Source organism: Muscardinus avellanarius (assembly GCF_963383645.1).
Source record: "Muscardinus avellanarius genome assembly, chromosome: 18".
NCBI lineage: Eukaryota > Metazoa > Chordata > Mammalia > Rodentia > Gliridae > Muscardinus > Muscardinus avellanarius.
The window spans coordinates 40,594,626-40,610,576 of record NC_137804.1 but is presented as its reverse complement, the minus strand read 5'-3'; the positions used below and the strand labels follow the sequence as shown (position 1 = coordinate 40,610,576).

The 15,951-nt window shown below is 51.6% G+C and overlaps 1 protein-coding gene across 2 annotated transcripts in view; it reads right to left on the bottom strand.

Moving 5' to 3' along the window:
- Positions 1-14,778, bottom strand: part of SIN3B (SIN3 transcription regulator family member B) — a gene marked incomplete at both ends in the record, with an annotated part of 32,498 nt that extends 17,720 nt beyond the window's left edge. For both annotated transcript variants that reach the window (XM_080715817.1, XM_080715818.1), the window contains 5 exons: positions 3,573-3,716; positions 4,479-4,679; positions 11,727-11,880; positions 14,408-14,514; positions 14,662-14,778. In XM_080715817.1, the coding sequence (XP_080571943.1) occupies positions 3,573-3,716; positions 4,479-4,679; positions 11,727-11,880; positions 14,408-14,514; positions 14,662-14,778 (723 nt within the window). The remainder of the gene's footprint in view (positions 1-3,572; positions 3,717-4,478; positions 4,680-11,726; positions 11,881-14,407; positions 14,515-14,661) is intronic.
- Between the last annotated feature and the right edge of the window lie 1,173 nt (positions 14,779-15,951).

Sequence of the window (15,951 nt, the reverse complement as noted above, 5' to 3'; positions counted from 1 at the left end):
GGTCACTCTCTCCTCACCCTCCTGACCACTCCAACATCAGTGATGGCCGGGTAGGGCCAGGACGACACACATAACTGCTTCCACACAGGCACGGGTGCTCAGCAGAGGCCAGGGCCCAGTTACAGCCTGGACCCAAGATAATGAGACTGAAGGCAAGCCCCGAGTGGTGAGGGCAGATGCGGCTCTCAGAGCGGGAGGCGGCTGGGCCGGAGCCCGAGCCTGTGACCTGGGGCTGAGCCGGCACATGGAGGGCGAGACTCTCCGCTCTGCGCAGACACATGGACCCCAAACACAAGTCAGGGCGGTCTCTGATGAGTGGGAAGAAAATGAAGAAAAAGGAAACCAAAGGCGTCCACACTGGAAAGGAAGGAGGAAGGAAAACTAGGTGTGTTCACAGATGACATTATCAGATACAAAGAATCCTAGGGTGTACAAAAGTGACTAAAGCGAGTCAAAACGCTCAGCAAAGGCGCAGACGCAGGAGCAACAAAGGCCAATCGGTGGTGCTTCTACCGCTGGCGATGTACAATCCCGAAAGGAAGAAAACAATCTCATTTATGATGCGTCAGAAAGGCGCCTAGGAGCAAGTTCAACACGGAGGTGCAGGACTCCTCAGCCACCGAGCTACAAACTGGCCTAGAGAATGAGGGACGACCTCTGGACGGCCGACAGCCGCGCTCCCGATGGCTGCAGACCCCGGGCAGCCCCAGCACGACCTCGAGGGCCTCGTTCACACACATGCGAAGGCAGAGCTCCACATCCGTGTGCCCTGCAGGGGACCCTGGATGTCAACATAATCCTGAAAAGAAGAACAAAGCTGGAGGACGCACAAGTTCTGCGTTCAACCTTATTACGAAGCTACAGTGACCAAAACAGTGTGGGACCGGCACAGGGACAGACACATGGACCAATGGATGAGAAGCAAGGCCTCAGAAACAAGCCCGCCGGAAGCAGTCACACGCCTTTAATAAGGTGCCAGGGCCATAAATGGTGAAATAACAGTTTCTGCAACAAATGGTGCAGAGACAACCCGATTTCTACACACAATACAATGAGGCTGGACCCCTACCCTCATAGCATATACAAAATTAAACTCAAAATAGATAAATGGCCTAAAAATAAGAGCTAAAACTTTAAAATTACTGAAAAAGCACAAGGGCAATTCTTTTTTTTTTTTTTTTTTTTTTTTTTGGCAGTCCTGGGTATTGAACCCAGGGGCGTTTTACCTCCCAGCTACATCCCAGCCTTTTTTATTCTTTATTCGAAACAGGGCCTCACTAAATTGTGGAGGGCTTCACTAAGTAGCTGAGGCTGGTTGTGAACCTGCAATCCTTCTGTCTTGGCCTCCCAAGTACTAGGATTATAAGAATATGTCCCCATGCCTGGCCAAGGGCAAATCTTTATGACCTCACTTTGGAAATGGTTTCTTAGAGTTGACGTTAAAAGAACAACATGCTGAAGTGGTGGCTCACGCCTGTAACGCCAGTACTTGGGAGATGGCAGGTTCAAGGACAGCCTCAGCCACTTAGTGAGATTCTCAGCAAATGAACAAGATCCTGTTTAAACCAAAAAAAAAAAAAAAAAAAAAAAAGAGCTGGGATGCAGCTCAGTAGTAGACTACCCCTGGATCCAATCTCCCAGGACCCCGCTCTCTCACACACGTGCACACTAATCTATCAAGAACTCTTACAACTTAGCAACAAAGATTTATTTTTATTTATTTATTTTTACAGTACTGGGGATGGAACCCAGGGGCATTCTACTTCCGAGCTACACCCACAGCCCTATTTTTTTTAAAATTCCTTATTTTGAAACAGGGTCTGGGTTGCAAAGGGCCTCACTATGTAGCTGAGGCTGGCCATGAACCCGGATCCTCCTGTCTCAGCCTCCCAAATGCTGGGATGACAAGTGTGCCACCATGCCCGGCACAAAGACAGACTTAAAGACTTGAACAGACATTTCTCCAAAGAAGATATACAAAGTCACATCAAAGGATGCTGGACAAAATTAGTCATCGGGGAAATGCAGTCAAAGTCACATGATACAACTCCATGCTGGCTGCAATAGCTATATTTATTTTTTATTCATTTAAAATTTTTTTTTTGATACTGGGGGTGGAACCCAGGGGCTTTTCTACCTCCGGGCTACACTCCCAGACCTATTTTATACTTTATTTGGAAACAAAGTCTCAGTAAGTTGCTGAGAGCCTCACTAAGTAGCTGAGGCTGGCTTCGAACCTGTGCCATCCTCCTGTCTCCGCCTCCCAAGCGCGGGGATTACAAGTGTGCGCCACCACGCCCAGCTGCAATAGCTATAAAACAAAACAAAACATGGAGAATGGCAAGTGCTAGTGAGATGTGAAGAAACTGGAGCTTTCTAGTGGGAATGCAAAATGGTGCAGGCGCTGTGGAAAAGAGGTAGGGCGTCCTTTTAAATGGGCCCCAGCATTTGAGATGCTGAGACAGGATTGCAGGTTCCTGGCCAGCCTTGGCTACTTTGTGAGGCCCTCTGCAACTCAGTTTCAAAATAAAGAATAAAAAATAGAGCTGGGGGCGTAGCCTGGATGTAGAATGCCCCTGGGCTCCATCCCCAGTACCACAAAAAGAAAAAATAAAAGTTATGGATTACTGTATGATCCAGCAATTCCACTCTAGATGTCCAAAAGAACTGGAATCAGGTGTTCAAATCAATATTACACAATTGTTTGCAGCAGCCCAATTCCCGATAGCAAAAAGGTGGAAAACCCCCAATGTACATCAGATTAAAGGAACAAAATGTGGCCCACCCATGCAGCAGGACGTTATTATTCAGCCATCAGAAGGAACAGAGCGCCGCTCACGCTACAGCACGGAAGGACCGAGACAGTGTGGCACCGAGCGACAGTGTGCGTTCCCTGTCTAGAAAATGTCCAGAACCGGCAATCCAGAGAGCGAGGCAGAGCAGCAGCTGCGGGGCTGCAGGGTGGGGAGCGACAGCTAGGGGGGCACGGTTCCCGCCTGTCAGGAAAACGTTCTGAACAGAGGCAGTGGCTGCACAACGTGTGAAAAGACTAAATGCTGCTGAAACCGTGAACCTTAATGATGAGTTTTCCGTTACATGAATTTCAACTCCATTTCTTTTAAAGCCTATGTTCATAAAGATAAAGGAGGAAGGGAGAAGGCAGCCCTGGTCACAGTTGGTGCGGGGCAGCCAGGTGTGGTCTCAGCACCCCCATCCGAGGACCTTCCTCATCCAGGGCCACTGAAGCACCTCAGCCACCCTCCACGCGCCCTGCAGCTCAGCGCCCCACCGCCGAGGGAGAGGTGACCCACCCCTCCTGCAGGTCCCCATAGGCCTCGTGCAGGTAGGGTGGCGGCCTGGAGGGCGGGCCCAGGAGGCAGGGCATCCAGGCCCCACACTTGAGCCCCTCATCCCCGAGGGAAAATGTGCTAAGAAGCTGTTCCTGCTGGAAGGGACAAGTCGAGTATTCTGTGCTGTGGAACGCCTGCACGCACAGCTCTGGGTCACCAGCGTGTCCTGGGGGATGATGGGGTTGGGCCACCCCTCTCTGTGGCCTGGCACCCTGCACTCACCAGGGACCGCTTGGCCTCGGGCAGGAACTGTCCAAACTCAGAGAGCAGGTCCTCCTGGCCACGGAACAGGTTGGCTACCTCGGTGAAGACCTCCTCCTCAGACATGCCCCGAAATGGCCGGCCCTTCGTGTGCAGCTGCTCCTTCTACGGGTACCAGGAAGGGGAAGGGAAAGAGGAAACTTGAGGCAAGGACCGAGGCACCCGGGTGCAGGGACAGACCGGTGGATGCCAGGCTGGGTGCCTGCCCCTGAAGTCTGTTGAGAGCATGGATGGGGCTCGGCCGGGATGAGAGAGGGCACGTGGGGGGTTACACCAAGTGTCCGAGCAAAGAAACGAGGCAGGCACGAGCCTGACTGTGCAGGAGGCCGGGGAAGAGTGAGCTGGGGCTGACAGGAAGGGGGTGAGGAGTGAGGGACCTGCTGGCTCAATGGCACCAAGCCCTGAGCTGCTGAAGGGGCAGCTAAGCTACAGCTTAGAATGACAAGGGGGGGGGGCGTGGGAAGGCAGGGCTGGCTGCAGACCTGAGGCCTTTAGAAACATGGCCCCAAGGCAGGAAGACCTCCATCCGGGGAGTTCAAGGCCAGCCTGGGCAGCCCAGTGGATCGCCTCAAAAACAAAAATGGTGGCACACACCTGTAATCCCAGTACTTGGGAGACTGAAGCAGGATCGCAGGTTCAAAGCCAGCCTCAGTAACTTAGTGAGACCATTTCAAAATAAAAAATAGAGTCAGGCTGGGGGTGTAGCTCAGAGATAAACCGCCCTGGGGATTCTATCCCCAGTAAAAAAAAACACACATGCATGCGCGCACGCGCACACACATGCATGCAAAAAGAGAAAAAACAGCTAAGCAGACTCTCATGGGAAGTCAGACCAGAAAATGCACATCAAGCGGCTGTGGCTTTTACCTGGTAAGTGTGAAGTATCTCTAAGAATGACCTGTAGATTTCCGGGTGGTCCAGGAAGCGGGTCTTGATCTTGTTTACATAGCTGATGGCATTGTTGAACTCCACGGAGTCCGACTCCAGGGGCACCTGCGGCCGGTCCTCCTTGCATGGCATCTGTTGCTTGAAGTCCTCTGCACAGTCTCCGTGGTGGTGGGAATTCTCCTGACAAGGGCACGATACTGAATCATCACCAGAGGGACACCGGGGACAGACTGCAAACCCTGGGCCTGGCCACGCGCCACACAAGAGCAGCCAAAACCCCGCTTTCAGCCAGGCGCTGGGTTTTTTTGGGCAGTACTGGGGATTGAACCTAGAGCCACACTCCAGCCCTATTTTTATTATTTTGAAACAGAGTCTCACTAGGGCTTCACTAAGTAGCTGAGGCTGGCCGCAAACCTGTGACCCTCCTGTCTCAACCTCCTAAGTGCTGGGATTACGAAATGTTACGAGCTGTGTTTTTTATCGCTGCAGAGGGGCCTGGTGTGAGCAGCAGGGCGGGCTCACCCACAGCCTGCCAATGGCTCTTCACTGGGGGCTGCTCTGCGAGTCTCCAGGGAGCCTCACCGACTCACCCCCACCTCCCAGATCTGCTTAGGAACATGCAAGTTCAACAAGCCCTGTACAATTTGCAAAACTGGCATGCATGGCAATTTACAAAACAGGGCTGTTTAATCTTTGCAGAGCCAAGCTCGGGCTGTGTGTGAAGGAAGCCTCCCCCGCCTTCCCAGCCTGCTGGAGGCTGGTTTCAGGTGGGAGCCTGCCTTCTGTTGCCAGCAGCGGGAAAGTCAGACGTGCGAGGTGAGACCCGGGGGCTCTGGCTTCCTTGGGGAGTCCCAGGACTTGGGATGTGGGGAGCCAGTGACCAGTAGCTTGAGAAAAGGATGGCTTTGTTCATTCCTCAAGTACATCTTTTATCTGTTCACTTTTCTGTTGCTACAGATAAAAACAGACAATGAGCTGGGCAAGGTGGCGCTCCCCTGTAATCCCGGTACTTGGGGGAGGCGGACTGGAGGATTACAGGTTCTTGAAGCCAGCCGCAGCAATTTAGCAGATGTTCCACAACTTAGTGAGACCCTATTTCAAAATAAAAATAAAGCTGGGCATGGTGGTGCACGCCTGTGATCCCAGTACTTGGGAGGCTAAGACAAGAGGATCTCACTCGGGTTTGCAGCCAGCCTCAGCAATTTAGTGAGGCTCTCAGAAACTTAGTGGTGAGACCTAAGTTGTTACTTTAAAAATAAAATGGCACTGGGGGTATAGCCCAGAGGTGGAAGGCCCCTGGGTTCCAACCCCAGTACTCACTCCCCCCACAAAAGGGCTGCGGTGTAGCTTGAAAGTAGAGCCCCCCACCCCGGTTTAATCCCCAGGAACACACACACACACACACACCAAATATGTCTCTCCAGTACATACAGAATCCTGATTCATGGTGGCACATGAGGGAAATTTTATGTTTCTAATGAAGAATTACCCTGCTCAGCCCTGGCACACAGGCCAGGATCCCTCCAGCCTGGCTGGGGTGCTGGCTCAGAGAGCAAGTTCTCAGAGAAGCTTTTGGACACATCTTTCTTTTCTTTTTAGTGGCATGGGAGATTGAACCCAGACCCAGGAGTGTTCTACCTCCAAGATATACCCTCAGCCCTACTGTTTTTAAATTTTATTTTTATTTATTATTTTCTTGTGGTACTGGGGATGGAACCCAGGGGCATTCTACCTCTGAGCTACACCCTCAGCCCTATTTTTTTTTTTCTTTATTTTGAAACAGGGTCTCACTGAGTTGCAAAGGGCCTCGCTAAGTAGCTGAAGCTGTCCTCAAACCGGGATCCTCCTGTCTTAGTATCCCAAATGCTGGGATTACAAGCGTGCACCACCACACCCGGGTTTTTGAAACAGGTTCTTACTAAGTAGCTGAGGCTGGCCAAGAACCAGCAATTCTCCTGTATCAGCCTCCCAAGTACCAGGATTATAGGTGTGACTACCATGCCCAGCTGAAACATCATCTTTCATCAAAGCAAAATGATGCAGAAACCTTCTTTTGCTCTTTCTCCATAGCACTTAGCACCTGCCTACATGTGATAAACTTTACCGTTGGTGCACTTGTGTCCCCAGTGCAGGGTGGTATCTAGAAAGAACAGGAGGACCCGCTCACCACTTCTACTGCCGTGAGGACTGGACACTACCCCCAGCACCAACTCTTGGCCTGGGGACCAGCTGGACAGGACGGTCGGGCAGCCCCTGCAACGGCACCTCTGCAGTCCGCACCCCATTGGGCAGGCGCGCCAGCTCCGGCCGCCCTGACAGCACACAGACCTTGTGGTCTGAACAACAAATGTAGTTTCCTGGTTGTTCTAGAGGTAGAGTTCAAGGCTGAGGTCAAAAGGTTTGGCTTCCCTGGTGACCACCCTTGCACAGTCTTTCTTCAGTTTATGTCTGTCCTGAACTCATCTGTGTGTGTAGTGTGTGTGTGTGTGTGTGTGTGTGTGTGTGTGTGTTACTAGAGGTTGAATCCAGGGGCATTCTACCTCTGAGCTCTATGCCAGTCAGCCTTTTTTTTTTGTGGTACTAGGAGTGGAACCCAGGGGCTTTTCTACCTCCAGGCTATACTCCCAGACCCATTTTATGTTTTTTTGGGAAACAGGGTCTAAGTTGCTGAGAGCGTCACTGAGTAGCTGAGGCTGGCTTCGAACCTGTGTGATCCTCCTGTCTCAGCCTCCCAAGTGCTGGGATTTCATGTGTGCACCACCACGCCTGTCTGAGTCAGCCATATTTTATTTTTTACTTTGAAACATAGTCTTGCTAAGTTTCTGAGGCTGTCCTTGAAACTGATCCTCCTGTCCCAGCTTCCCAAGTGCCGGGATTAGAAGCATATGCCGAACTCTTCTTATAAGGGTACGGGTCAGATTTACTTAGGGCCACCCTAATGATCGCAGCGATCTTGTCCGAGGCCCTGTGTCTGAATCCCGCCATCCTTTGGTAACTGCAGGGGATGAGGCAAGGCTCCCCTCAGGTGTCCAAATCCACCAACACTCAGAGCCCTTCTGAGGAAGAGAGAAGCACTTGCATAGAACCCACAACCACCCTCCAGGGACTTTAAACCACCTCTAGGTAACTCGAATACCTACCAGGATACAAACGCCACACCGCAGGTTTAGGGCCATGACAGTATAAAGGGTCTGGGGCTGGGTGAGCCCAGTGGTTAGTGCTTTCCTAACATGCACAAGGCCCTGGGCTCCAGTCCCAGCACCAGGGAGAAAATAAATCTGTGTGTGATTAGCACAGTGCACTTTTTTTTTTCCTCCTGAGTATTTTCAGCTGATGGTTGGTTAAATCTGATGTGACTGGGGTCAAAGAGGGAGTGAAATAGGCTGTATAGCCACGCTCTGAGGCACTGGTACCAAGGCTCCAACAGATGAATGGGGTATTTCCACCGGCGCCCACACAGTGGGTACAGACAGTTCTAGGAGGCCCGAGCTGCAGAGGCAGCCGCCTGGGACCGGGAGCTGTGGCGACTCCTAATGTTCTGGGACCTGGTGTGCGCAGCCGCTGCCTGTGTGGGCACTGAGTTCTTTCCTGGCCACAGCTGGGCAGGCGGGGACAGAGCCAGGGGCCACGCAGGGTGTGGCTGCTCCAGAGAGGGGCTCACTGGGAGCTCCCACCTACCCTGAAGGCATCCCAGGCCCACAGTAAGATAAAGAGCCACCGCTCTAGACCAGGCTCAGCAAGGGAGCCAGACAGCGACAGAGGGGCTGGGGGCAGCTGGCACTTCCTCAACACATTTAATGCAGAACTGCCCTAGAACCCAGCAATGCCGGGACGTACCCCAAAGAATTAAAAACAGGCCACTACTACACGATTATAACATAACAATAAAAAGTGAAGGAAAAAACGAAAAGCAAACAGAGCCGGGTGTGGTGGCACACGCCTGTAATCCCAATACTCGAAAGGCTGGGACAGGAGGACCGCAGGTTCGAGACCAGCCTCAGCAAGGGCATGGAGTGTGGCTTCGCCCTGGGTTCAATCTTCAGCAACCCTCAAAACAAAACAGAAAAAGAACTGGGGACTTGGGATAAATCCTTATACACAAATATTCACAGCAGCAGAATTCACAGTAACCAAAAGGCGGCAACAATCAAAGCGTGCATCAGATGAACAAAATGCATCGCGTGGAGAACAATACGCCACTGGAGATATGGGCAGCATCCGCGCCATACCGCGGGTGAGCTGGGCGCAGGCAGCATCCGTGCACACCGCGGGTGAGCCGAGCGCAGAGCCGCGCAGCGCGGCCGTGTGGAGGAGCGCTGTCCCACAGAGGCCACCCGGAGGCAGAAAGCAGGCTGGGGCTGCCTGGGGCGAGGGGGAAATGAGGAAGTACAGGCTTTGTGTTGGAGGAAGACGTAAGTGTTCTGGAATTAGTGGTAACGGTGGCCCAATGTTGTGACTATACGAAAATCTACCAGATTATACTTTTTTTTGGTAGTACTGGGGATTGAAACCAGGGGCGTTCTACCTCCTAGCTATACCCCCAGCTTTTAATTTTTTACTTGGGAACAGGGTCTTGCCAGGTTCTTGAGAGTCTATGTTGCTGAGGCTGGTCTTGAACCTGAAACCTTCCTATCTCAGCCTCCCAAGTACCACAGACACAATAAAACCCATCCACCTCAAATGGTGTATTTTTTTTTTGGGGGGGGGTGGTGGTACCAGGGATTGAACCCAGGGCATTTTAAACTCTGAGCTACAACCACAGGTCCTGGGGGAGATGCACCCACCACAGCTTCCCTCAGAGGGACACTCCTGGCTGTCCCCCCAGTGCCCATGGGCTGCCTCTTCCTCATCCCTGGTTGGCAAGCTTCATGAAAAATAAAGCAAACAAAAAAACACAAGAAGAGCTGTTGTTTCTAACAATTAAGCTAGAAAAACTAATCCAAAGAAAAAAGTCCCTGGGGCATCTGTGCAGGGGAACCTGTAAGGTTTCCGGATGTTCTGGGCTCCCTGAGGCCGGGGGCTAGGAGAATGTCCTGTGTGTACCTCTTACAAGGCCAAGAAGGTAATGGCCTGGACTTCTGAGAAGTGGGGCCCAGCTCTCGATAGCCCGAGGCTGTCCACTAAAACCAAGTGGGCCTGGGAACCCTGCAGGGCACGAGCTCCCAGAGGCGACTCCAGAGCTCTGTTCTGCAGCTACTCAGGACAGTGCCTGCGGAACCCTTCCCGAGCCACCCACGGCGGGGCAAGATGGCCTCTGCTTCACTGTCTGTCACAGCCCTCCAGAGAGCTCGCGAGCAGCAGGAGCCCCTCCCCGGTTTCAGGAAGACCCGATGCTGAACATGTGCACAGTGTGGCATCTGTAAAGACTCAGCCTAGAGACTGGGGTCCCCCGTGGGCAGGGACAGCAGGAAGGCAATTTCCACATGCAGCATCCAAGCCACATCTCCCCGCCCCACTCCTTCCTAGAGAGCCAGGTAGGGTGATGCACGCAGAATTTATTGCAGTGTTTCAGCTACACTGTGGTCAGATGCTGCAAAATGCTCCCACAGGTCTTGCTGCTGCAGATCAGCCTGGTTTCTCTCTAGCTGGGGCTGTTCCCGAGTTTAATCCTGCCAGGGCTTTGGTGGTCTGGAGGCACGAGCCCTACCCTGGATCCTCACCTGCAAATGTGAACCAGAAGCTCTTTGGAATTTGACAGCCACAGACTTTCAATGCTCTTTGGAACTGAGATGCTTTCCTGAGACAACATGACCATGGGGCTGGCTGCGCAGCGAAAGATCGGAATTCACAGGGAAGCCACCCTCAGAGCAGGACCGGTCACTGCCACCTCGCCTCTCCTTGTTCCCTTCCCAATTCCAAGTGCCCAATCCATCCCATGCCACCATCTCCTCTCTCAAAGATACATTTTTACATTCTCTGCTATGACTCCTGGGACAGGCACTGGAGGAGGGAAGGACTGGCTCCCTTGGACCACAGGTGTGCAATCAGGGTGACTCTGCCCCCAGGAGCGGCATGCACTGCCTGGCTGACTCATCTGGGTGATGGTCTGGTGGGAGGAGGCCAGAGACACTGCCTAACACCTGACAACTCACTGAGCAGCCTCCTGCCCCCGGGAAGACTCATAACCTAAAAGGCAAACATGGACAGAGAAGACACTGTTAACTTACACAAGTTAAGCTCAAACGGGCTCTCGGCTGGGCGTGGTGGAGCACGCTTGTGAACCCAGTCCTTGGGAGGCGGAGACAGGAGGATCACAGGTTAAAAGCTAGCCCCAGAAGCTCAGCAAGGCTCTCAGTAACCTAGTGAGATTGTTTCCAAATAAGAAATAAAATTAGGCTTGGGGTGTAGCTCAGGGCAGAATGCCTCTGGGTTCAATCTCCAGTACCCCAAACCAAAAAAACAAAAACAAAAAACAAAACAAAAACGAGCTCTCTCTTTCTCAAAGAGTCTGGTGAACTCTAGCAAGAACAACTGCAGGGCCAGAAGAGCTAGACCTGTCACCCAAGAAGGACGGCATGGAAGCCTGAGCCAGGCCAAGGGCTCTGAGCAATTAAGAAAGCACGCGATGTCACAGCTGTCCATCAACACATACTATACTTTTTTGGTGGCACCGAGAGAGACTGGCGCCAACAGAGGGAGACAAGCAGATGACCGTGCTTGAGGGTAAGCCGGCCTGGTGTGCTCCTGGGGACAGCCGCAAGCCAAGCCCTTACCGATGGCTGCTGTGGCTATTTACTTTTTGGTACTAGAGACTGACCCTGGGGAATTCTACCTTTGAGCTACACCCTTAGCCTATTTTATTTTTTATTTTGAAACAAGGTCTTGTTAAGTGGCTGAGGCTGGGCTTGAACCTGTGGTCCTGTCTCAGCTTCCCAGGTTCTGGGATCACAGGTGTGTGCCACCATACCTGGTTAATGTGTCTTTTCACTTTACATAAAATTCTGTGTCAGGAGGCTGCCTCCCTAACTCCCACTCCAGTGTGTGTGGAAATAGGAACAGACCCCACGGCCTCGCATTTTCTAGGTACATACTCTGTCACTGGACTACACCCTTGACCTCTTTACTTAAACCTTCCAAACACATTAATTCCAGCCTCCTGTGTGTTCGGATCTATTTTGATTCCCAACTAGAAGCAATCAGCACCTCTAGAGAAAGCATGGACCTCACACAGACCTCTGGCAACGACATCAGATCCCAGACCATCAGAACCAGCCCTGCCCAGCATACCTGGCTCGTCAGAGGCGACTGTATGTTTAGCTTGCCGTTCTTGGGAATGTCTATTCTGTATCCGAGGGGAAGGAAGGCGTTAAACCCCACAATGAGGTCAGGGTGCTCATGGAAGAGCTGAGAGACGCGTCTGATGACTCCGGGCGTATCGATGCTGGAAGAAAGAAAAAGCTGAGTGGGCAGAGGGTCTCAGCAGGCAGAGGGGAAGCGAGGCATTCCCGATGCCCTCCACACCGCTGTGCTACAAGCCACACCAGCAACACTGCCTAAAATGTCATCGCGTGGTGGCATCTGCAGACAGCCATCTGTTTCCTAAGGGCCTGGACTCCTTGTGCCCCCTTGGTGAGACCCAAAGAATACCTACACGGCACAGCTCCCCAAAAGACTCCAAGCACGTTAACTTGGATCTAAGTCCAGGAGTCCAGGAAACAGCAGGAAGCCAAAGAGTCCTCTAAATTCCAGGATAGATTCTCTCATTTTGTATGAATTAGGGATAAACAAACACATTTCTGATCTGAGAAACTGACTGTGGTGCATAAGTACCGAGGGTCCTGCAAGTGTGGGACGTCAGTAAGTTTGGGGGGCTCCCTCTGTTCTGGCTGTCATCACCCAGGCCTCAGCACCTTGAATTTGTGGAGGGAAACCAGGATGGTCCCGCCACACTTCTTAAGAGGGGACAGCAATGTGGCAGGAATATGGCCTGTAAGAATCTAAGTCCATACATGTTATCCCAGAGACTCTGGAATCTAATGCAGGAGGATTGTAAGTTCCAGGCCCGCTTGGGCAACTTAGTGAGAGCCCATCTCAAAATAAAAAATAAAAAAAGGCCAGGCATGTAACCCTAGCACTTGGGAGCCTGAGACAGAAAGATTACATGTTCAAGGCCAGCTGCAGCAATTTAGTGAGAATCTTAGCAACTGAGACCCTGTTTCAAAATAAAAAAGTAAAATAGGGCTTGGGATGTAGCTTGGAGGTAGAACACCCCTGGGTTCAACCTCTAGTACCAAAAAATAAAAAATAAAAATAAAAAAGGCTGAGGGTATAGCTCAGTGGTGGAGTATCCCTGGGTTCAATCCCCAGTACTACAAGATACAAAAACAAAACAAAATAAAACACTAAGAGTCTCAGGGTTTGCAATCTAGCTCCATCCCTGCCATTATGGTGAGTATATCCGCTCCAGGCCCCTGTGGCCATCCTACAAAACAAGGGCATGATCCTGAAGCACCTTATCTACCGCCAGCCCTTCTGATTTCTTGCTCTGCAGAGCAGCTTCTGTATTTCAACGGTTTGTTCAGGCCAGGCCCCTTACTAAGCACTTTATGCCACTTACTCCCACGTAGCCCTGAGTTTAGGGGGAGCCAAAAGACACTTTGGGAACAAGATTGAAGGTGGAGACTGTGCCAAAAAGCCACAATCAGGATAAGTAACATTTTAGCTGGGCATGGTGGCATACTCCTATCGTACCAGTACGTAGGAGGCCTAGACAGGAGGATGGCAGGTTCTAGGCCAGCCTCAGCAAATTAGCAAGTCTCTCAGCAACTTTAGCAAAACCCTGTTTCAAAATAAAAAACAAGGTCTGGGGTAGAACACCTAGGGGCTTGATAACACCAGTAGAAAAGGGGCAGGAGCCAGGCACGCTGGCGCACACTTATAATCCCAGTACTTGACAATTGCAGGTTCGAGGCCAGTTTCCGTTACTTAAGTCCTCTGCGACTTAGTGAGACCCTGTTTCAAAATAAAGAATAAAAATTAGGGCTGGGGTGTAGCTTGGAGGTACAATGCCCCTGGGCTCAATCCCCAGTACCAGAAAAAAAAAAAAAAAAAAAAAAAAGATATAAAACATTTCAATGCAGTGCTCCCCAAAGCAAAACAAATCAAAACAATTCCCTCAAATCTTTTTCTGATCAAGACTTACTTGAAATTAAAAATTTCACCAGGTGTGGTGGAACATCCCAGTATTGGGGAGGCCAAGACAGGACTGCAGGTTCAAGGCCAGCTCTGGCAACTGTGAGGTCCCTCAACAGTTAATTTTTATTCTTTATTTTGAAACAGGGTCTCACTAAGTCGCAGAGGGCTTAAGTAACGGAAACTGGCCTCGAACCTGCAATTGTCAAGTACTGGGATTATAAGTGTGCGCCAGCGTGCCCGGCTCCTGCCCCTTTTCTACTGGTGATCAAGCCCCTAGGTGTTCTACCCCAGACCTTGTTTTTTATTTTGAAACAGGGTTTTGCTAAAGTTGCTGAGAGGTAACAGTTACCTCCCTCAGCTACTAGACCCTGTTTTCAAGACTAAAAAAAAAAAAATAGGACTGAGAATAGGTAGCTCGCTGGTGGATTAACACTGGGTTCAACCTCCTGTACCAAAATAAATAAAAATAAAAACAGCTGGGGGTGTAGCTCCGAGGTAGAAGGTCCGTGGGTTCAACCTCTTAGTACTACAAGAAAAAATTTTAAATTAATTTTAAAAAAAGATAGGATCGCGCTCTGCTGTGCGCGACTCACCTCCCCGCCTCCCCCATTCCTCGCGCTCCTTCCAGGAATCCCCACATCAGCTCGGGATGGGTGCCACCCATTCCCGCTTTCCTTTACTACGAGGAGCGGAGGCTGCAGGGGGGTCCGACACCTGCGGGGGCCGGGGCGGCAGGGGTCCCGCCCGGGGGCTCGGCTGGGCGGCTGCGGTACCTCTGGCTCTTGAACTCCTTCATGATCTCCAGGAAGCCGTTGTAGGTGGCAGGGTCGCTCCCGAAGCGGATCTTCACCTGGTCCAGGTAGGTGAGGGCGTCCTCGACCTGCGGGGAGGGGCCGGTTCTGACGGGCCGGGGTGGCGCGGGGAGGCGGGCGGGGGTCCCGGGCCTCGAGGGCCGAGGGTCGGGGTGCGCAGGGGAGAGGCCGGGGCCGCCGGGCCGGGGTCGCGGGGGACGCGGGGCGCCACTCACGTGCACCGGCAGCTTCTCGTGGCCCGCGGAGCCGGAGCGACCCCACCGAGCGCTGCCCAGACCCCGGCCCGCGGGGCCGCCGCCGCCGCCGCCGCCGCCGCCGCCAGCGTGCGCCATGTTGGGAGTCGCAGCCGCGGCGCGCCCCGCCCCCGCCCGAGGCCGGACCGCGCATGCGCGTGGCGCCCCGCAGGGCGGGGCCAGTGACGTCACTCGAGGGCGGGGCGCGGGGAGGGGCTGGTGCCAAGCCCTTTTTAATCCTACCATTGGAATCATTACTAGGGTTTTTTTTTGGGGGGGGGGTTGTTGTTTTGCGATTTTATTTTATTTATTTATTTTTTTAAGTGTGTGTCTGGTACTGGGGATTGAACTCAGGAGCGTTGTACCTCTAAGCTATACACGAGCCCTGTTTATTTTTTGTGGTTCTGGGGGTTGAACCCAGGGGCTTTCTACCTCTGAGCTACACAGCCAGCCCTGTTTTTTACTCATTAATTAATTTATTATTTATTTATTTATTTATTTATTTATTTATTTATTTTTGCGGGTCTGGGGATGGAACCCAGGGGCATTTGACCTCTGAGTTACACCCCCTGCCCTATTTTTTATTCTTTATTTTGAAACCGGGCCTCACTGAGTTGTAAAGGGCCTCACTAAGTAGCTGAGGTTGTCTTCTGCCCGCGATCCTCCGGTCTCAGTCTCCCGAATGTTGGGATTACAAGCGTGCACCACCACGCCCGGCCTTACTCATTAATTTAAAACAGACCTGGCGTGGTGGCGCACGCTTGTAATCCCAGCATTTGGGAGGTGGAGACCGAAGGATCGCGCAGGTTCAGGTTTGTAGTTAGCCTCGCTGACTTAAGAAACCCTGTTTCCAAATAAATAAAAAAAATAAAAATAGGTTTGGGAGTGTAGCCCAAAGGTAGAAGGGCTTCCAGGGACCCCAGTACCACCAAAATAATAATAATAATAATAATAATAATAATAATAATAATAATAATAATATAAAAATAAATAAAACAGGGCCTCACTAAGTTGTGGGGGGGCCTCACTAAATAGTTGAGGCTGGCAGAGAACCTGTGATCCTCCTGTATCAGCCTCCCAAGTACTGGAATTACAAGCATGCATCACCAAGCCCAGCCCTATTTAATTAAAAAAATTAATTATAATTATATGTGAGGTACTAGAGATTGAACCCAGGGGCATTCTACCTTGGAATGGAACTATACCCCTAGCCCTATTTTATTATTTATTTATTTATTTATTTTTCGGTACCAGGGGATGGAACCCAGAGGC